Source organism: Amblyomma mixtum, chromosome 9, assembly GCF_055824585.1.
Source record: "Amblyomma mixtum isolate Tamu chromosome 9, ASM5582458v1, whole genome shotgun sequence".
NCBI classification, from domain to species: domain Eukaryota; kingdom Metazoa; phylum Arthropoda; class Arachnida; order Ixodida; family Ixodidae; genus Amblyomma; species Amblyomma mixtum.
Window position 1 is genome coordinate 73,370,283 of NC_143020.1, and position 22,977 is coordinate 73,393,259.

The 22,977-nt window shown below is 46.8% G+C and overlaps 2 protein-coding genes across 2 annotated transcripts in view; both read right to left on the reverse strand.

Moving 5' to 3' along the window:
* The window catches only part of LOC149329729 (TNF receptor-associated factor 3-like), a 116,052-nt gene that overhangs the window by 9,556 nt on the left and 83,519 nt on the right, over window positions 1-22,977 (reverse strand). The window lies entirely within an intron of this gene.
* On the reverse strand, window positions 1,674-21,510 carry LOC149329730 (uncharacterized). The gene is made up of 2 exons (XM_089559597.1): window positions 20,607-21,510; window positions 1,674-3,034 (listed from the first exon to the last, which is right to left on the reverse strand). The coding sequence occupies exons 1-2, from the start codon at window positions 20,889-20,891 to the stop codon at window positions 1,949-1,951; spliced, it is 1,371 nt and encodes a 456-aa protein (XP_089415723.1). The 5' UTR covers window positions 20,892-21,510; the 3' UTR covers window positions 1,674-1,948.

Below are 22,977 nucleotides of genomic sequence, written 5' to 3' on the forward strand. Positions count from 1 at the left end.
CGGAAAAGGAGCCGCTCATCCGCCTTCTTGAGGCCTTTACATAGGCGAAGTTAAAGGCTATGACATTCTCTATAGTAGTTGTAATATTTTTGAACGTATATAGCTCTCCGAAGGTGACGAAGGCGATGAAGTTTTGCTGAAGCTTCATCGCCTGCGAGCATTAGGCCTGAGGACATAATCATCATCATCATCGTCATCAGATGATACGCTTGGAAGCGGGAGAAGAAAGTGGGCACGAAGCTGTTCTTGTATCAGCGATAGACAGAGGTAAAAAATAAGCCACAAAACCGCCGTGCATAGGAACACTTTCTGAGTTTCCAGGAATTAATTAAGGGCAAATTGGTCTGGTCTGGTATATGGTGTTTAACGTCCCAAAGCGACTGAGGCTATGAGAGACGCCGTAGTGAAGGGCTCCGGAAATTTCGACCACCTGGGGTTCTTTAACGTGCACTGACATCGCACAGTACACGGGCCTCTAGAATTTCTCCTCCAAAGAAATTCTAGCCGCCGCGGCCAGGATCGAACCCACGTCTTTTGGGTCAGCAGCCGAGCACCATAACCGCTGAGCCACCGCGGCGGCTAAGGGCAAATTAACCTCAAATAGTTCGTTCAACCACGAATGATCTGTGCATGGTTTCAAAAGGATGAAGGTAAGAGCTTCGACCACGGCGGGTCGCTCCACGGATAGCAAGACAACGTACCCTTCTAAATCGAGGAAAAAAACAGAATGGCAGTAGTACACGGTCGAACATCGTCATGAATTGCGAAATAGTGTGCAGTGAAAGGAATTATACGCGACACGAAGCCAAAGTCGATGCTGCAAGCAGAGACGGCAGCATACTCATCCAGGTAAGCATGAATGATTGGGCATGCGTAATTACCGATGGGGCGCGATGCATATTTTCGGGCCGTGGGCCATAGCGCCACATAGGTGTTAGGTTAGGAAAAGCTACTGCGAGGAAGCCTACCTTCCGGCACTCGTCTAAAGAAGGCCGTTTTGGGAACAGAACAACGCTGGCGTATTTATACGCATGCGGAGCGAAATGCCAGACGAAACAGCGTATATAACAGGTGAAATGAGCCTTGCTGTATTTTTGGCACAGATGCTCTGACCCTGACTGAGAAACAGAAACGAAAAAGAAACACGTTCTTTTTCTAATTTTTAATATGTGGTCGCTTCGAAGTTTTTCTATGTAAGGCGTCAAAAGTGTCGCTGCTTGTATTACATAACTAGATAGCAGTTAACAAGATTATGACAAAGTAGCAACCATTGTCTTCGCGCCTAAAAAGGTTCATGGGGGAGTTTAACGTCCCAAAGCGACTCACTCTATGAGAGACGCCGTAGTGAGGGTTCCGGACATTTAGACTACCTGGGGTTCCTTAACGTGCAGTGACATCGCACAGTACACGGACCTCTAGAATTTCGCTTCCATCGAAATTCGACCGCTGCGGTCGGGATAGAATAGAACCCGGGTCTTTCGGGTCAGCAGCCGAGCGCCATAATCACTGAGCCACCGCGGCGGCTCGCGCATAGAAACATTCTATTTCGTAAATAAATGGCAAATGACGCCACGGCTTTTTTTTGTAGAAAATGGATATAATCAGAAAAGGGCGCAATATGCGGTTACTATCGTTTTACGAAAATGTTTAAAGAAATACCGAGCATTCGCAGCCAGAGAGAAAATAACATTGTTTATTTAGTTATTTATACATTTCACGGTGGGACACATATCTGAGAGTCAGAAATAAAATAAAATTAGGAGCTATTTTTGTGGAGTGTTTCTAATCAGAGCGGTTAGGAAAGGAGCTTTCACACCAGTGTTTACAGAGGAATTTCTTACTAACGTGAAGTTAATCCATAAAAAACTGAAGAAAGAAATGGAGCGTACAAGGGCGTTCAGAGACACAAAGTTGTAAGGGATGGACGGTGTCAGCGCTCATGTTTGGTTCAAGGCAGCAGTTCAAGCTTTATCCGAAGTTGATCATTATGTACGTACCCAACATGGATGAGATCTTGGAGCAGAATAGAAAGACCATTGCAACAAGACTTATTGCTTGACGTTGTTGGCTTTTGATTAGATACGAGAAATGGATGTGGTTCAACTTCCCGCACAATCTCTTCCCTTCCTCTCGGATGAATTACGCTAATCCTGACCTTGTGCTTGAAAGGCCACTGGACGTCGTCGTCCATGTCGCCCTTGTGCAGGGTGTACTTGATGAGCAGCACTACAGATGCCCCCTCAAAATAGAACCAGACTCCGGGAGACACGCAGTAGCCGCGAAGGTACACCTTCTCGCTGTCATAGTGAGCCCAGATTGTCTGCATCGCCTTGTCTTGAAGCGATTTCACTCCTTTTACAAGGAACTCGCAGTGCGCTTCTTGTAGTGCACTAACTCGATTTGCATTGGGAACGGGTTGCAACGCTTTTTGAACACTCTCTTTCAATTCAGCCTTGATTTCTTCAATGCTAGCTGCAATCTGTGACATTAAGTCGTCTCGAGTTGCGCTCAATTTATCGTTGAGTTTTTTTTCTATGCTTATTATAGTTTTCAAACAAGTGCTAACTGCATCGCTACATGTCGCAAAACATTGTTTCAGTTCAGCGTAGAAGGACGTTATTTCGTCGTGATTCTGTCCTTTTAAAGACGCTAGTTCTTGACGTAGTGTCTCCTTTAGTGTGTTTATGCCTTGAGAGATATCGCTTAATCTGTCCCCATGTGTGCTGATATCGACAGCCATTGGCCTCAGATACGCTGCGATTTCACCCGCCTGCCCTTCAAAGGCTCCTCTGAGAGCAGTCAACGATGGTGCCTCCTCCGCGTGAGCCGGTGGAACTTCGCTTTCGGATGCCACGAATGTCGAAGTGTTGCAAGAGGCCGACCGGAGATGCGCGCACACGTCTCTGCAAAGGACGGTGGCCGAGCACTTGGAACAACGGACGGAGTGGTGTTCGCATTCCAGCTGGAAGTGCCGGACGATCCCTGAAGCAGCCGTCGCATACTGGCAGCCCCTAGCTTCATTCCAGCACTTCACCTGCAATGATACAAAATAATTCACTTGGAGATATGATGAAGCTGGGTATAGCGAATAAGAAACGGGTTTCGATATTATGCGCCCTTTTTCGGGCCTGAAAAATGAAACGGTAAACGCGACAAATATTTTTAAAAAGAATCAAGTTTTCTATTTTTGCTGTATACGGAACATGTATCGTTAACATACTAACTATGTTCTATCAATTTCATAAATAAATATATTGAAGTCTGAAGAACAGATACAATTATTTCCCTAACCAGCTGTTGAACATGTGCAAAAGGATAGAGGTCTCATATTCTGAACTAATACACCATGTTCGAGGCAGGTGTGCAACTTATCAGCGAGCGGCCTTGAGTGGTGGAAGACCACACTCTTTTGTTCGTTGAAAAAATTGTCAGACTCTGAAGCAGCGTATGATCTGGCGTCAACTGCAAGTTTTTTTTCCTGTTTTGCACGAACGATATTGATGCCAACCTATACATAGTGAGAAGACAAATCGTTTGACGCCACCTCGAATGTCCTACGTGAAGTAGTTTGGTCGTAAGGAACGTCTGAAGATCCAAGAAGTTATGGCTGTGAAGACCAATGGGCGTCGGTATGAATCGCTTTAATATGCTAAGCACTGATACGATTATTAATTGTATGCTCCATAACACGCTGAATCGTTTGACACCGGTGCAATCATTCTACGCCAATTCGGTGGTTCACAAACCTTGTACCAATGTTACCACTCAGTGGTCCAATTTGGCTCTTTGCACACTTGGGTATTAACAGGAAAATGAAAGTATAGTAGTATATGTGCTATACGTTATGGGGGTTATTCTTGTGATAACGCTCAAAGGGCTAGAAGCAGTTGTCGCTCTCTAGCACCAGCGTGCCAGCCCTAGCAGTCAGAGCTGTGACCGCCAACCCGCGGTGCGGTGAGTCGCAACCACGGCGGGTTCGGGCCAGAGGGGACAAACACGAGTATGCTACTCGGATGAGCGTTTATTGCTCCCGAGCAATACAATGCAGCAGCAACAATACAACCGCCGTTACGAGGGAGAGAGTTCCGCTCGCGTACGGGGGTGAAAAGCACAAATGAAAGAACGCACGCAAAAATGTGGGGGAAGAAGGTTCCGCTCACCTCGCGTGGTTCCTCGCTCACGGCCCGCGGCGGTCAAGTCGCACGCGGTGGCCGGGCGGTAAGGGCAGCGGTCTCCGTGGCAGATCTCTGATCCGTGCATGTGCACGGCTCCCGCCAGAAGACAAGCGAGCCTCGGAAGAAACGCGCCTTCTCCGGGGCTGTGGAGAGGAGGTCTCTCCGTTGTGAAAGGGGAAAGTCTCCCCGGCGGCGTCGCGGCGGGGAGCGAAAGGAAGTGGGGGTGGCGTGAGAGAAGCGTTTGCGGGTAGGCAGGCTGGAAACGCTGATTGGTCGATGAGATGCGCTTCTCCGTGACGTTTTTTGACTTCGCCCTCGTTCTCAACCGGACGTGGCGTCAGCGCGCCTATCTCGACCTCTCCCTAGAGCGCCTGGGGAATCGCTAGGTGCACCCGCCGCGCCGCGTGTGCGTGGTGAGCGGGCATTCGTTTCGTGATCCTCGGCGCGCGCGCTCGTTGCGAGGCGTGTGCAGCTATGGCGTTCGTGCGTGGTGCGCTCGTCGGCGACAGTCAGCTGAAATTTCTGTGCAGTTCTTGCTTGCGGCTTTCGCCGTTTCGCAAGGAGCACGTGGCTAGTGTCGTGCTCGTATTTAAAGTTTTTGCCGCGGCACTACAAGGATCCGCATCAGGCGCGCTTTGAGGACCGCCGTTTGACAGCTACGCTGACGCGCTTGTCGGGCGTGCGCATTCTCAACCCCGAGGTAAGGACTGAACTACATTGTCGCAAGTTTTCTCGTGCATTGAGGGCTCACCAAATTTCGGTGCTTGTAACGAAACTTTTTTTTTGCAGCATCGTTCCCTGGATATGCTTCTCGGAAGCCGATGTCATTGTTCGCCGCGGACGCTGGGCCTACTGCTCGCCGCCACGCCGCTGTAGGTTGACGTTGAAGAGCTGCTCCAAACGGCCCTTTTCAGGGCCGCTTCATTGCTTCCTGGAAGATTGCGGGCATCCAATCTCGCGGCCGTGTTCCCTCTCTTTGTCGAAATCGGCGCCAGACATCAGAACCCGCGCTAGGCCTCGTTGCAGGGTTAAACGAGTGCGGTGTGGCTTTAGAGAAGTTATGACTTGCGCTTAGTCTAGCTATATCATTCACCCAGTGCAGTGTGCCTTTGCCTCTTTAGAGACTTCTCACGCCTTGTCGAAATCGGATAAAAAAAAAAAGCTCACGCCACGCCTCGTTGAATGGGTTAACCGAGTGCAGCGCCTAGCTTTGTTTTTTTGTGTTCTAACCTGTAAGCAGTGCACCTTTCTTCGCTCCTTACTTTTGTTATTTTCAGTCGTTTCCTGAATCCGTCGAAAAAGCCGGGCTTGCCGGATGATTGTTCGCCGTGAATGGAACCACGAGGCGATCGCATCTGCATACACAGCACGACTTTGTTCCCTCGTGTTTTTTTTAACAAGGATTGCTTCGACAGCTCGGGCAAAACGAGGACTGCGCACGCAGTGTCGTCGCTGCTTAGTGAAGAGGCACAAAACGGATGTCGTCCTTACTAAAGGCCCTTCTCGGGGCCACCTCAGTGTTTCCTGGCAGACCACGCGCTTTCCGCCCTGTGCACATGTTCCCCTCATTTCCAATCATTTGTAAGTTGCATATCAATGAATTAATAAATGAGTCAATGCACTTTATTTACCAGAAAAATCTGGCTGGTCACCCTGGGCTAAAAGCTGTGCACACAGCTTGACAAGGCCCAGGGGACCATAGATGACAGTTTTGAACGTAGGAAAAACAAGTTGGTACTTTAAAAGAACATGGAAAGTACACCAAACAGTATAACAGATAAACATTACAATCGCGCATTACAGTAAAGAAAAAGAAAACACTTTGACAGCAGACATATAGTATCAATTTACACTATAATACATACAAAAATTACGACATTCAGCACAATGGCACGAAATATATAAACAGCACATAAAGCAAAAAAGAGAATGCAAGTTAAAATAGTACAGAGAGATTAGCTGTTTACATTTACATATGCATAAAATTAGTCCTCGGCTCCTTGGGCCTCCGTCAAATCCTGCAGAAGGCTTGAATTTGCAACTGCTAATATCAAAGAAGATTTAGAACTTCAGTTTGGGGTACATGGTGCATAGTACTTGAGAAAATAAACAATAGCGCCTACAATGACACACACAGAAGAAGAACTATGCAGCACAAGCGCTATCCTGCGCTCTACAGTATGGAACTGTGACTGAAAAATGAACCTTCCCGTCAGTAAAATATGAGCCTTTAGGCTGTCTACAAATCGTTATTACAGAAAGAAAGAAATATTAGTGAATGTTGTGTGAGAGGCTTGCATATTACTCTGTTTGTTTATTTATTTAGTTACCCCTCAAGGCCAGTGGCATTACACAGGGGGAATGGTAAATATGCGAAAACTGAGAGAAAAATACAGTTGATTACATGAATATTAAACAGCGCCTGAATATACAATGTTAGCTAGTGCTACGCGGAACTACTCATAATTTTCAGTGCCGGCAACTTCTGCGGGAAGGTGGTTCCAGTCGCATGAAGTTCGCGGCAGGAATGACTGCGAGCAGCATTTTCTGTTGCATGACATACTTCCGACTTTTTGATCATGATCAATGCGGCGGGATACAGAAATTGTATGGGGGATGAGGTGATCATGAAGAGCGGGATGATGGTACAGCTTGTTGAACAGGGTGATACGAAACAATTTTCTACGCGATGTCAGTTATGGGAGGCAGATATTAGACTTCATAGTAGTCATACTCGCTGTGCGGTTGTAGTTAACAAGGATTAAACGCACAGAGTTATTTTGCACCAGCTCAAGATAATTAATGAAGTTGTCATGAGCAGGGTGCCATACACGTGTTGCATGCTCGAGTTTTTATCGTATTAGTGTTTGATAAAGCAATAGTTTCAAATTGGAAGGAACGTTAAAGAAGTTGCGACGTAAGTAGCAAAGCATGCGATTAGCATTTTCAATTATTTTCACGGTATGAAGAGACCAGTTAAGATAATAAGTAATGTGGACGCCGATGCACTTATATGATGAGGCTGATTTCAACGAAATGTTATCGATGTAGTAGTGAGGTGGGACGGAAGTTTTTCTAGATACACGCATGACTTTGCATTTGTTCATATACAGCTGCATTCACCATTCTTCGCACTGAAGTCAGTGGCGGTCTCGTCAAGTAGTCCCCTGCTTTGTACGTTCTACACGTTGATAGTTATCGAGGAATCGTGTTCCTGCCTTGCCGCCACCGTTGTCTTGCCATGCCGCCGGCGCGGCGGCGAGGGCGGTGCCATTCACCTGCGGTTGCGGTGGCCAGCAACCTCGTCGGCGGGGGAGGGGGGGAAGGGAGCCACCCATTCATGGCTTTATCCCACCATGGGACACAGCGACGCCAGCGAGGGGACCATCCCTTTCTGGCTTGACAAGGAGCGCCGACCAGCCGCCTTGAAGGAGGGGACTGAGGGCGGAACAAAGCCACTTCCCAGAACTGAGAAATGAAGGCCGCTAACCCCACTGGTGAAATGTCCGGGCAGGTGCTTTGACCTTAGTGGACATGTCGTGGCGGGATATCTCAGATGTCGACTCGTTTCCCCTGGTATCGAAATGAATATTGCTCGCGTAAACGTTAACATTCAAAGATTGAGTAATGGTATAATGTCTATATCTTTCGCCATTTATTTTTCAATAACAAAGCGCAAAAAAGTTTTTGTGCAAATAAAATAAAAAATCGCTGTTTCTATTTTTTCTTTTTTTATATACAGCAGTCTGTCCGCTCCCCCTAATACCTCTCTCTGTGACCGCCACTGACTGAAGTAATGTAAGGTTGTTAGTGTTGGTTATTTCTCTAAAAATGACGCAAACATCAGCGAATAGGTGAATATGAGAATCCATAAGAGAGCGGGGATGATTAATGTTAAATCAGGAACAGTACCTAGGGTCCAAGAACTGAACCTTGTGGAACTCCGGAAGACACCTCTGTAAAACAGGTGTTATAACCGATAGCAAAAACTAATTGTGAGCGATTAAGTAGACATTCAATACATTTCAATAAGTTACAGTCAATATTCAGATGTTTTAGTTTGTGATCCAAAAGGTTGTGACATACATCGTCGAAAGCCTTCGAAAAATCCAGAAATATACAGTCAGTTAGTGATGGTAGGTCTAGAATACAGTGCAATGCATGTGTAAACTATATTAATTGTGTTTCGCAAGAATAAGGTTTTCGAAAACCATGTTGCGCTGACATAAACAAGTTTTTCAATGAAAGGAAGTTAACAAGGTTGGTGAATATTATATGTTCGAACATTTTGGGTGAAGTATTGGTAAGGGATACGGGACGATAATTAATAGGGGATGCTTTGCTGCCGGATTTGTAGACTGTAACCACCTTTCCGATCTTCCACTCAGTAGCAGCGTTGACTGGTCAATGCTGGAAAAGTTTGGTTAGTATAATGGGCGAATAAGCTGCAGTGCTTTTTAAGTAACGCAGTCATAACCCGGAGCGGAATGAACACTGAGTCCATCAATAAGCTTATTCACACCAGTAGGAGCAACAGTTATAGGTGGCATGAAAACATAAGTGGTGAGTTGTAGGCATATGTATACATCAGATATGGGTGTAAAGTTGTCAGTGATTGCGTGGTTAAGAATCGCGACCCAAACGTCGGAAGGGATGGGGTCGCCTAACGGGTCAGATAACGCAAAACTATCGTCGGTGGAAGGATTAATGACCCGCCAGAATTTTTGACATTGGTGGTTACATGTGAGTGGAAGTGCTTTTAGCGCTTTTGAGCGCCTGAACATACATGTTGGAAGCCGCTGAATACGAAGTCCGATCACTCACTAGTTGGCGAGAACTTTACGATGCGGTAGAGGCTTTCTTTTTGTTAGATAAACGTTTAATGTGATTATTACACCAGGGAGCTATTGAGTGGGTGGTGGCAGTGCGTTCAGGAGTGTATTGTTCTGTGAGTTGGGTGACTATAGCTGTGAACATGCTCCAGTTGGTTTGAATGCTGCGGACACCAAAGCTATGGGAAAGCATCGATAAAAAAAAATAGTTCATTATTTATCGCCTGATAATTTGCTCCGTTGTAGTCTCGTATTATTATTTTTTTCTTTTTGTTAGTGTTCGGAGTGGCTAGATTAATGTCAGAGTGCATCAGCAAGTGGTCGCTGATGCCTGGCAGGTATGTAATAGGTGAGACTATGTCAGATCGATTTGTCAGGATTAAATCTAGCGTATTAGCCGCGTTGGCTGTTCTAGTCCCTTGTGAGCACAAATGCACTAACGAGAATACTGAGAGCACATCTAAAAATTCGCGACTTCGAGACGAGAACGGGGACATTAAAGGGGAGTTGGTATTCCATGTTATCTTCGAAAAAATTAGATCGGCAAATAAAACAATACTGAAATAGATCATGGTGCTTTGTTTTTAAGTGTTTCTATAAAAAAGTATGGCAACAGATAAGGAAAAGCTTAGGTGATCGTGATCGAGGAGGTTAGAGTGAATTATAGTGCAACAGCTTGAAACAGGTCTTCACATCATTCATATGTACTAGAACATTGCAGGAGCCCGGACAAAGCAAAATTACACAAATTACGCTTGAATAGAGATCATGGCAGGAAAGTGGATGAAATATAGCTAAAAGAAGAATTGTGAACCGAAGCAAAATAAGTAATGAGCCAGAAATATGCCTATCAAAGAAGACACTGCACTGAGAAAATGGACAGCATGAAATAAATGAGCAGCACAAGTGCAGCGTACAGGCCTTTATCAAATAATTTATTTTTTGTTTATTTACCACGTCCTGGTAGTGTTAGCTCCATAAAGCATTATCAAAATTATCACAATTTTCAGTTTTATTTGCTTAGGAGAACGTTAGAGCAATAAGAACTTGGTTCATAAATGCACTTCAAATATTGCCATGTATGAACTCAAAATATGTGTGTTTATTTATAACGAAATAAAAACAAATTACATTAATTTTTTTAACACGTACCTAAATAGATCCACTGGTTACAGCTTGCGTCAGACTTCTGTTGTGGTAAATAGGTCTCGCACCAACTATGGAACACAATCAATTGAGCACCAAATCATGTTGATGTGTAATTCTCATCCGTTTGTAATAGATGCAGCTAAAAATAGTTCCACGCGCAGGGGTTTTAAACGCATCTGTTTGTCTTTCTTTTTGTCTAACGTTGTGTCCTAGACGACAAAATGCTTACTTCTGGTTCCGTTTGATGTAACCCTGCTGGGGGGAGTTCTATGATGCAATGGACTCATAGATCGTTCACCGTGGGATGTCGTGCGGTCTGTGTGGCATATCGTGCAGTCTGTGTGATATGTCATACAATTCGTATGATATGTCATACGGATTATGCGGTGTGTCGTGCAGATTGTGTGGTGTTCTGTGGTGGATGGTCTGTGGGGTTGTTGCGTCGTGGAGCTTTTTTTCAGCAGGGAATGCTATGTCGGTTCGAACAACCCTAATGTATTGTATTTCTGTACCATTTTTGTATATGATTTAGTGTGTATTATTATTTTATTATCTGTATATATTTACAAGAACTGTTTATGATGCGTCTGTTGTGTAAGTGATGGCAAAGACAGCCTTTTTTTGTTGTATAATCCAATACCGCTCCTGCTGCTGTACCCAGGCGAGGACAAGACCCAGTCAGGAGGTTCAGCACCTCCTTTTGTCTTGCCTCGTGGGCAATATCTGTATGTTGCCCGAAGGATGAAATAAACAAAAAAAAAATAATCGTACTCTTCGTCCTGGGCCACAAGAGCTGGGGCTTCATGAGATAATTATTACGGTGCATCAACGAAAATTTCAACATGCCGTCAGCATGCAAAGATATTATACTGGCGCTGAAAAAACCGCATTTTTAAGATTTTCACTGGCAGGAGGGAGTAGCTTTCTTGACTGCGCTGCTTTCTTCCTAAGCAAATGAAAGACGTGTATGCCGACCTCTTATACCTGTTCTGCAGCAAAAACAATTCGAAAATATGTAGCGTAAGATATAACACTAATGCACTGTGAAGCTTGATGCCTTATTGGTCCAGTACAGTGGAGAGCTGGGCGAGTTAATTGGTTCACGATTGTAGAAAGAAAAGCAGCGCAAAAGACGGGGACACAGAACTCGGAACACAGAATACAGGAACACAAAACACAGCGTCGTCCTGTGTTCCTGTTGTGCGTCTCCGTCCTTTGCCCTTGTTTTTTTTCCTTAATTGGCCATGCACTTGTGGCAATTTAAGTGCACTTCCTGTGAATTTTGCACAAAAGTAGTGTATTTTTGCATTCACCTTTTTACACGCTGAGTTGTTTTATCTTTTGGTCACTTCAGAAGGGAGGAGTTAGTATAGAAGTAATTTACTTGGAGAATACAAGGAAATATATCTTGCGATGAATTTTCTCATATTTTAATTCTGCCTGATGGTAATGCATTACGCGTCATACGGTGTTACTCACAACCAAACGCCCAGGGCTCTAAGTTGGGCAAAGCATGTATCATATATGTGGAAGTGCGAATATGGCTGTGGTGAGCTGGGCGTCTTGCATGCACAGCAGGAAGTGATTTGTGTCTAGACCATCCAGGAGGGAATGTACAAGGACGGGAGGATAGTACAAACGCTAAAAAAAAAAGCTAGCTGGGGCTGGAAAAGCATTTTTGGTTCTAGCAAGTACCAACGTTGGGGAAAAGCAACCAGTTTTGGGCGCCTTGTAAGAAGAAAGGAAGGTTCTGGGAAGCGGAGGCAGGGCTGCGTACGGCGCACGCGAGGTCGCGGGGTCACGGAGTCGCGCGCGATGTCTATCTTGCAGCAGCACATCGGGAAAAGGTTAAATTCTTCCACTCGCCACTCGCAGCGTACCGCAGAGCCGGCAGCCTTCTCTCTTGTCCGCCTACCCGGCAGGAGCTACTCTCTCCCGTTCCGGCCGGGGAGACGGACAACAGTCGCGGGCGAGAGCGAAGGGGTGACCCCCTCCACATGAATGGCATTAGAAGAATGTCACTGGCGCCTCCACTACGGCTCAGCTCGTACTCGTTGCTGCGTTTCGCCGTAATTGCTTGTCAGCGAAGTGAACACAGCACCGTGCCTTCCCGTGAATAGTAGAAGCAGGGATGTCGCGGCCACATCGGCATCCGAAGGATAGCGCCGCCCTGTCGCTTATTTGCTCGCTTATCCTCTGACAAGTCAAAAAGTCTTCCTGTCGGAGCTGGTTACGAGGCCGACGCCGACGACGACGCGAAACCCAGGAACGGACGCCAAAGAGCTGCGCTCTAAAAGTCTTCCTGTCGTGGCACGCCATCCATGGCTTACGACACCACGTCTGACATTCTCCTTCGTACTTCAAGCGTTTCTATTCTTGCTATGAAAGTATTAGCCGTTGCGGCCACCAATTCAAGCAGCGACAAAAATTTCAGCGCCGCAGGATTCGTAATGAAAGAGTGCCGCGCTTGTTTCGATCAAGCCATCATCAATGAACAACTTGCATATTTAGAGTGATAAATCTATACCTTTATGAGTTGTGTTTTGTGTATAATCCCAAACTGTGATCTGGAATGCGAGGTCAAAATTTGAATGCCATTGAAATAAACTCCTTTTCCTGAAATTCTCTTTTTGTGTCGTCGCCGCTTTGCAGGTCGGGCCGAGCGCGAGCGTGCTCAGGGTCCTTCAGTGTCGGGCCGGGCTTCCTGTCGGTAGGTTAGGTCCCGGGCCGGGCGCGGGTTCGAAATTGCGGCCCGTGCACAGCTCTATTCAGAAACCTAATCACATTTCCTTTTGTGAAAAAAGAGCTATGTGCAGAGTTTAAATGGTGCAAGTATGAAGCTACAATGAAGTCAATTACAGACTTCTGTGCAGCAGCTAGAGGAATTTCAAGAGCATGCTATACGTGATGCTATACCTCAGTCACAATTGATGCAGTCAAGTATTATTTCGTATATTTTTTTTTACCCAACAGACATGAAATGTCTGAAGATGAATATGTACCAAACACATCGAAACATCAGTTGTGATGCCTGAAAAAAGTTGTACTGCAACATATAAATGCTCAAGTCTCGATAAGCAGGAATACTGAAGGGGAATAAAAACAGTTTTCTTTTGTTCGGGCTCACGCACCTGCTACAAACATATTCTTTATAGATAGCAATAAAACTTGAAATAACTGTTTAAGAAACCCTTTTGGTCAATAGTAAAGCTAAGTATGACTGAAAGGAGTCCGCAAGAAATGCACAGAAGCAGGCATGCAGTGTGACAGCGCAGCGCGACAGGTGCGCTTTTTAATCTCGCGCGCGCTCTGAAGAACATGGGTTTATGGTTTATTGGGGTTTTAACGTCGCAAAACGACTCAGGCTATGAGGTACGCCGTAGTGAAAGGGGTTCGGAAATTTCGACCACCTGGGGTTCTTTAACGTGCACTGACATCGCACAGTACACGGGCCTCTAGAATTTAGCCTCCATCGAAATTCGACCACCTCGACCGGGATCGAACCCGCGTCTTTCGGATCAGCGGCCGAGCGCCATAGCCACTGAGCCACCGCGGCGGGTCGAAAGACATGAAGCAGCACAAATTGATTGGTCCAACAGTGGCAAAAGAGTGGCGGAAATTGGCATGAATATTGGTCCTACACTGGCATTTGAGCAATCCGAGACTTTTTCCAACAATGGCCCTTCATTCATGCCAAGATTGTGCCTATACTCAGCCAGTCTAGCTGCCAGCATTGACCCAACATTCAGCCAGTCTATCCACAAATGGCCAACGTTCGTGCCAAGACTATGCCCATGTTCAGCCAATCTATTAATTATGGCCCGACATTCGTGCCAATACTATGCCCATATTCAGCCAATCTCACGCCAATAGTATGCCCACATTCAGTCGATCTGTCAATAATGGCCCGAAATTCGCGCCAATAGTATGCCCACATTCCGCCAGTATCAATAATAGCCCCAGGTTTGCTGCGAATTGTGCCCACGTTTCCACCCTTGATCTAACTTTTATAGGCGGCATATCAATTGCAAGGCCAGTGGGAAATTGTACGCGATCGGGGGTCCCACCTAGTTTTGTACCACACCTCTTGCTGGCCATCAACAATGCAGACATATACCGCTTGTTTTCCACCAGCCGGAGCTTGTATGTGTAACATTTTACAAATGAGCAGTCAGCAGACATACAAAAAAGAAAGAACGGATTCAAAGAACAAAATTTATTGCATCTACGGTGCCAGTACATCGTGAAATGCATTGTGCCGGAGGCGCTGAATCGATGAGTCATATCGGCACTAATCGTTGCACTCCTCTTGTAAGAGAACTTTTGCAGTGCCTTGAAACAAATTCCTCGCCAAGCTCTTGCACGATGACCTGGCTGTACATCGCAGCTGCAAAGAGGTGCATGATGTGATCATGAGTGTAAGTACAACCATCGCAGAAAAAAGACAAGAAATAAAATAACACATTGATCTTAGTGGCGCGCAGTGTGCGAGAAGGTACTCGCAACATATGTTGAAAGTATAATTTCTAAATGACTCTTAATATAAATCCCCACACTAATAGCAAAATGTTGAATTGAATTTAACAATTTTTTCCCACCGTATTGCTAATTTCTAATCCCAATTTGCCGTGTCACACCCTCAAATGCATATTAAAAGTCACAAAAAGAGATAAATATAGTGTTTAATACAAATCAATCTATTTTTATATTTCCTATCAAAATTATATGTCTATTGCGAGCTGGTTGTTTGCCTTTTTGTTCCAGCAAAGTATGGCACAGGTGGTAGCAGCTCCTCCCTATTGAACAGCTGTGAGCAATTTTTTTTTTCGCTATGAAATATAATATTCCATGCAAAGACGGCTTGCACAGTTTTGCGAAATGCGCTGAACGCAGGAGACCGAATACACTTTTTTTTAAGTAAACAGATGATCGATGCCGCTTGGCATGCATGTAACGGGGCAGACGGAAATCTTACTTGAAAACCACACGAAATCACTCTTCCGTTAGTCCATGGGTGATTAATTCCGAGACAACATGGATAAAGTTCGCTGGGACCAGGAATTCCGCTTTTTCTCGTACGCCTGCAACTGGCCAAGACAAGGGCACCCGGCACGGGAATATTACACGCGGCCAGAAAACTGCTGCAGTGAAAGAATAAGCGCTTCTGGTACTCATCTTGCACAAACGATAGACGACCAATGTCGTAATGAACGCAACATGAGTCGGGCCACACGACACTCCGCCACGGTGATTGAAGAGATAGTCAACGTTCGGTAAATCCATTTTTTCAAAGCTGAAAAATAAAGTTCTCACCATTCTGTGCATGCCTTTGCGCTAGACATTTCGCTGTGAAAGTTGCCATTCAGAAGTTGGCGCCAGTGCTTTGTCGCTTTCTCGTTTCCTGCCGGAGAAAAAAAAGGTCGGCGCTGATTCAAAGCGGCAATTACTCCAAGAACCATATTCATTTCCGAACACATTTCAATATAAAAGTATGGTGGTACTCACAAATAGAATCTTGCAGGCCAGGCTACTGAATTCTGTCATAATTGTCAAATCGTATCGGGTGCGGATTCTCGACAATGAACGGCGTCAGCTTGAGCGCGCATGCTTCGTCGGCACGCTGGTTGTGTGGCTTTTCGCCGCCTTGCTAGCTACAGGCGATACTCGTTGGGCGAGTGTTCTGGAAAGGAGGAGACCACGATGGGACAGGTTTCTTATATTTTTCGGAGAATTTGCTGCAGCAAGAGAAACGGCAGCTGGAAAAGGGGTAGAAGAAAATCTAGGGAGGGTGGATGAGCGGCGTTGCGCTTAGTTGGGCGCGAGGGGAAAACAGGTTAGAGAAGGTCAGTCTACCTAAAATCACAAAGAAAAAAAAAACTCCTAGCATGGTGAGGGCCAGCGCTCTTCCAACAAAGAGGCTCGGCCCGGCAAAAGGCGGCTGTATGGGACTTCAAAAAGGGGGTGAAGAGGGGGGGGGGGTGAAATGAGTGAAAGAATTCCGGAATGTCCGGAGGGTGCGCCATAGGCGTTGAGCACGTGAAAAGCGGCAAGGAAACGACAATGCGGAGATGTTGGAAGTGGAAACGTGGAGCTTGGGCATGAATTTCGTCAAAACGGCTCCAAGCATTAGCGTAATCTCTGCGGTCGTGTGCCTCTTTGGTTGAAGCTGAGATAAACGTGTTACTATGAAAATACCGGAAATATAAAACAATAAATAAAATTAGCGGGAACAATGCTTGTTCTTTGAGTGTTTCATATATGATACTTGTGGCGGACAAAGTAGGATGACATACGTCCAAGCAACACCATTCATCAATATAATCCAATGATTCGCTTCTAGAGCGACGAATACCCTACATTTTATACACACCAGTGTAGGCAGGTCGGTCTAAGCCGTCATGCGGCCCACCCGTGCGTGTCTGCGCTAGCTCGAAATGACGCGGCGCGCTAATCAGCAATGCACCTGTTATGGCTCATTGGTATTAAGGATACGCGCAAAGAAAAGGCAAAAAAAAACTAGTGGAAATGCGACCGGGAAAAAGTTCCGATCTTTAATTTGATAAACGTGATAATTTAAAGCAAAAACGTGTGCTAGAGCCGTCGTTATAGAATACCCAAAAAGCACAGCAGAATAACAAAACAATTTGCGACATTAAAAAAACCTAGCCACCTTAGCTTCGCGGCTTCAGGAAGCAGAGCCGTTTGTTCCCTTATTATTTTTTTTAATTTAATATACATCTACATTTTCTTTCTCGTCTGCTGCTTCTTCACGCAGTAAATGCGCAGCAAGTTGTTCACGTCAACTGTTTATTTGCGATAAAATCAAAATCCCGTTTTACTCACATCGTTTCTTCTCTCACAATGCGCCACGCAATAATTTGTGACCTAGTGGAAAAAGCCATTTATTTGTTTTTTTCTAGGGTGAGCATCCTGTGGGTGAGGCATTGTATTCCGGATTGTGTAATACGATTCAGCGTTTCGTGCAGCATAAACTTATTAGTTAAGTTGAGCGTATATCTTGAGACACGAATTTGAACCGGCAACCTATAATCGGGGGCTGTGGTATGCGAGGTATGCGAGAGATATGCGAGGCAGTACGTTAATTAGTGCGTTATTATACCATTCCTCGAATCGAAATTTCATTTTCTTGATTGTGGCACCTCTTTCTCTCTTTCTTTTTTTTGCATACAATAATTACAAAAGACGCCGCTTTTCAAAATTCGTATACCTTCGTGAATGAATCTGACCTCTGCTCACTTTCGCGCAATCAATTACATCGCGCTTTTTATTGTAATTTCGCGTCAGAGTTCGACGCTAGCGCTGTTGTTGGTCATAAAAAATAAATAAATAAACAAGTCCGAATATTAAAAAAAAAACGGATTGAGAGAAATAACCACATATAATCACAGGGACATCCTTTGATGTGTCGTGGAGCGGCACTGCCAATACAGGGAAAACAGCGGACAAGTAGGGCCATCATAGCGGGTGTAATGAGGCGGCACTGCCAATATGGGGACAACAGCAGAAATTTAGGGCCATCGTTGGAGGTGTAACTAAGTGGCATTGCCAATATGGGGAAAACATCGGACAAGTAGGGCCATCGTTGGAGGTGTAACTAAGCGGCATTGCCAATATGGGGAAAACATCGGACAAGTAGGGCCAATGTTGGAAATGGCACATTGTGGCAGTGCCAATATGGGGACAATGAAGGCAACATTGGTCCTGTATAGGGCCACACATAGCCAACAGACTCCCAATATTGGGCCAACGGTTTGTGCTGCCTGGGGACGGGGACAGGCCGAGCAGGCAACGCTGCAGTGCACGCTGCCTCCTCGCCTCTCGGCTCCTGGCGAGCAGCCCCGTCCGCTGACGAGCGGTGGCGGGGAAAAATCAAGGGAAAACTGCCTGTCCCCAACCGGACATGACGTCATTAAATATCACGTGACCTATGACGTCACGCGTATAACGACATATTTTTTTGACCAATCAGCGTTTCCAGCCTGCCTACCCGCAAACGCTTGTGGCGTGAGTGCCCTCCCTCGCAAAACCTCCCGAACGGCGTGCGCATAGCATCGCGAGATAATTACGCGCGGCCGTTACCATGGGGTAGGGGAATCATGTGTGTCCCCACAACGTGCACTTGAATGTGGCACTTGGACGCATCTTATAAGGATCGCTCGTTGCTATGCAACCGGTTGGATCACATGGTATGGTACCACTCCGGTACCTGGTGATGCACCACCTGGTAAGTGGTGGATACCAGCAATTGTTACGTATTATGGCGGCCATTTTGGTCACGTGATATGCAAATTGTGGTTATGCAAACACTAACCCCTGCGGCCGCCTTATTTAGACAGTGATGTTATGTTGCATACTCACACGACCTTGAGTAACGCGAGCAGTATATCTGACGCTCTCAAAAACAAAGGCCTGCCCCCGATAACGTTGGCGACGCTCCGGCACTGTATTTAAGGGTGAAGCGAGGAGGTGCACGACCGTTTCATAGCGGATGCGTGGAGCACGCGCGCTAGAACCGCACGCGTACTTTCAATCTACGATGGGCTTTTTCAGTGCATGAACAAGATACGCGGCTTTGTACACAGTGGGAAGGAAGAGACGGGCAGATGTCGGCTTCGCTCGACTTAAACCCAAAGCTTTCTGCCCAGTGCTTATTTACGTGATCACCAAGGAAGCACTGAACGCAGCCAGCTGTGCGCGATAAGAAAGGAACGCATATGCCTACCTGAATGCGATGCAATATGATAAACGAATACAAAGTCCAGTAACTGCCATTTTCTCTCCATGGAAAGCAAAATCGGTAAAGAGAGGATGTTTCTCTGAATGTTCGTTGTAGTGTTTCTTGCCCGATTTTAAACTGTATATAAAGGAAGATTTATGTGAAGTTCCCTGAACTTTCTGATGCGCCATTCAGTCTCCAGGACAGATTTTACGGCGCGGGGTAGCTGCTTCGAGATGCGCACCTGTGCCCCGTCGAAAGGTTACCAAATTCGTGGAACCGCGGAGGCAGGGCGGAGGCTCGGTGGCTGGTCTATTGTTGCCGGCGGCCCCGCCGCTAGAGCGCTGGTTCCGTCTCCATCTTGCCTTTCTACCACATATGTTTTCAGCGCGCAGCTTTGTGCAATGTTCAGTGTTTGAATGCCTGCAGTCGTCATTTCGGTGGCCAGCGGACTTTTTATTTTTTAACTTTCTCGTTTCCCTGCGCGTGAGTCAGGTGTACGGTGGCTCCTCGGTACTCGAAGCGGCGCCAATGGGTCGCTTGAGCTTTTGGTACCCAGAAAAGGCGCCTCGTTTAGGCTGGAGTTGTCAGTGGGCGCTTGACCCCTCAAGAACACCTTTCTTCTTTTTTTTTTTCATAAAGAACCTGCCGCGCGTCCCGCATGCACGTGTGGGGAAAAGAAAACGTAGAGGAAGGCAGAGGTTCGGAATGCAGTGAGTTCAGTGCTGTTTGCATGTGTGCTCGGAACCCCTCCTTTCCCAAGTATTTGGTTAGCCGATATCCTTTCCCCAGTCTTTGATTACCTGACGGAAACTTTATTTTCATTTCCCTAACCATCGATTGGCGCGAAATGTCGCCTGATTTATTATTGGCTGCTGTCCGCGGCAAGGACGGAGACAGAGGGCTTAAATCTAAGCGCTCTGGGTTAAGCGGGGGCTGATTTCTTGCAATCAACCGTTCAGTCGTGCTGTAAATGGTTTTCTCCTAGCTCGTTTCTTCTTGTTTATTTATGTGTGAGAAGTTGAACTATTTGTTAACTATTTGTCAACTTCTTTTCCTGCCGTCCAGTAATGTGAATGTTTGAGAGTCTGAACGACAAATCCATCAAGAAACCCGATTTCATCAATAACAAGTATTTTCTCACGTCGCCACGAGAAGGGTAAACGATTTAGATTCGACAGATTAAGAAATTACGCTCTTATTAGCATCTACCAGGTCAACGTTAAAAGCCCGGCCTAAACCAAAGCCAAAATTTTGTGCTTCAGTACTTATAGAAAAGCTCTCAGTTTACGACGTAAATTTAAACTGCCTCCTTGTTTTGCTTAGGCGTTCACCAATGTACACCGCTTAGCATCTCCAGTTCTTGGAAGCACTGAATAATGAGGAGAAATATGGCATTGAAGAGGAAGAATCTCTCGCAGAGCGGTTCGAAACGGTCCAGCAGTGAGCAAAAATGCTTACGAGTTACAATTTTGAAGCTTGTGACGGCCTCATTATTACGCTGTTACGTAACATAACGCGAGACAAACGACATACGCAACGATACGAATATTTTACAGGGCTCTTTCTTTGCAGCACACTTTTGTACTGTCCTCCGATAGATGTGATATGTGTACACATGCGAGAAATACTCTCCGCGGCAAAGAGAAACAGGCAAAGGAAACAATATAAAAAAAAAGCCCAAGCATCTACTCCTTTCACATGCTCGCTTACCTGTCTTCTCAGCAGATCGTCAGCGGAGAAGTCCATGACGGTGACGTCATCCTCCTCGTAGGCGTTGCCGTCCAGAGGACACTCGCTCGAGTCGTCCTTGCCGCATAGTGTGTAGCAACAGTCGCACAGCGCATGCATGCAGGGTAGCAACGCGGTCCTCTTTCGCACCAGACCGCAGGCGCTGCAGACTCGGTTGGCTGGTATAGGCTTGAGGAAGGTCAGGGGCCTCCAGTCAAGCTCCGGGGAGAACCCAACCAGTGTGTACTGCAGGCTTGAAGGAAGCATTGCTAGCACTGTACTACGTGTCAGCTTCGCCGGTCACTCGGGCAACTGCTTTTTCCGCCCCCTAAAACCGCGGCCTAATCCTGCTCCCGGCGGTCGTCAAGGCCACAGTCGCGTCTGCATGAGCTGACTCACGTCCACGTGTAAAGACCGCAGCGCCGACTGCAACCGGCTGGCTCGATTTTTGCCACGAGAATGCCCAGCTTGCGTGCGGCCAAAGAAAATTCTAGCTCACGCTGGTCGGGCACTTAGCTTTGCGCTGTACTCTCCCTCTTCCTCTCGCCTTCGCTCCTTTTAGGGGCTTCGTGCACGCTTTCTCCTCACCCTATCCTCCTTGCAGAAATAGCTAGGGTGCCTCAATGCCCCCCCCCTCCGCCGCTCCGTGAAGGGTGGTGGCTTTCTTCGAAAAGGACAATGTAGCCTTCGCGGGGTCGACCGACAAGTCCGACATGTTTGAACCCACGACCGTGGTGAGGAGGAACGGCCGCTGCGCAGGTGTTTCTCCCTTTTTCACAAACTTCCCGGCCAACACGTCACCGCTCGCGGCGTAAACAGATCTGGTTTGAAAACAGCATGAATCCACGGGCGTCCGAAATGGAGGGCAAGGGAGGGGGCGTCTTCCCCCCAACTATACACTAGCAGAAAACAACTACAAAGCTTGATTAGTACGCTAAGGTGGTAGCAACTTTTCGCATTCTGCTTATTAAAATTAGTTCTTTGGTTTAGGTTTGGTTTATTGGGGTTTATCGTGCCAAATCAGCTCAGGCTATGAGGGACGCCGTAGTGAACGGCTTCGGAAATTGCGACCACCTGGGGTTCTTTAACGTGCACTGACATCGCATAGTACACGCGCCTCTAGAATTTGGCCCTCATTGAAATTCAGCCGCCGCGGCCGGGATCGAACCCGCGTCTTTCGGGACAGCAGCCGAGCGCCGTAACCACTGAGCCACCGCGGCGGGGCAAGATTGTTCCCTGATAAAATCCAATGTATATGTAGTAGTAGTAGTACTGGTGGTTTTATTTTTCATTGAATATGGAAGGAAAAATCATTTTTGCTAGCTTCTGCATCTGCTATCGCTGCTGAAGCACCTGAGCTGGGGCAGCGGAAATAAAGGATAGCAGGCAGCGTGTACAAGTGAAAGGAAAGAGGTGAGGGGATAGTAGAAAAGACAGGAGGAGGTGTGAGATCGCGCCTCATACACGACCTCACCGGCTCTGCCAGAACTCTGTGCAAGGATGCTTACATGCTCCTGACTCTGGTACTGAGACAAACATCGTGTATGCTCTGTCACGAGTGTTTTTGTGCTGGATCGGCAAGTTGTATTTTTGTGACGCGCGAGCCGTCTTTCAGCATGTCAGTTTCTTTCTATATGCGGATCGCATATTGTATTTGTAGACAGCCGCGATCTTTTGTTGATCTTCTCTAAACGAGCGGACTCCCAAGCTCGTCTATCCTCTCAGGGGGGACGTGTAAGATCGCTCCTCGTTGACGACCTCGCCGGCTCTCCCCTTTGTACTTCCCGCGTGGCTCGCGCAGTGAAGCGAGCAACACATGCTGAAGCAATTACCGGCATGGGGAGGACGCCCTTCTGGAACGCAGACGTGACGCCTCGGGCAGAGGGCGCGCGTGCAGCATGGCCTTGCCTGTCCCGAAAAGGGTGGTCTCCTTCCCACCGCGACTGATCAAAGGGCTGATCCGCTGAGTGATACCGTTGTAGCCATGCGGGGAGGTAAACAAAGGTCATCCGGTCGGACGCAGCATGCGAGTGTGGCGGCCCTGAGCTCTCCGAGGCGCTTAGGCACGTGCATGCACTTGGAGACGAAAAGTACATTCTTGGGGGAAGGCGAGGGTGTTGCGTGGAGAGCGTTTTACGAATGTTTTGTTGATTTGTTTGTTTTATTTATTCGAGCACTGGTTTCGAGGCTATGCCCAACGCACAGAGCTGTGGCTCCTGCGCAGTTAAGTAGCGATTGGTTGTTCAAAGACTACGGCGGGTAAAAAGAAATGACCGCCCTAGCGCCTTTGTTCATGTAAGTAATAAAAACGGAAGAGAAAGCCAGGAATGGCAGTCCCAACCATGCTCCGTGC

Coding starts and splice junctions, on each gene's coding strand:
- LOC149329730 (XM_089559597.1), bottom strand. CDS start 20,891: ATGCTTCCTTCAAGCCTGCAGTACACACTGGTTGGGTTCTCCCCGGAG. Junction 3,035..20,606: donor ACGATCTGCTGAGAAGACAG/GTAAGCGAGCAT, acceptor GTATCATTGCAG/GTGAAGTGCTGGAATGAAGC.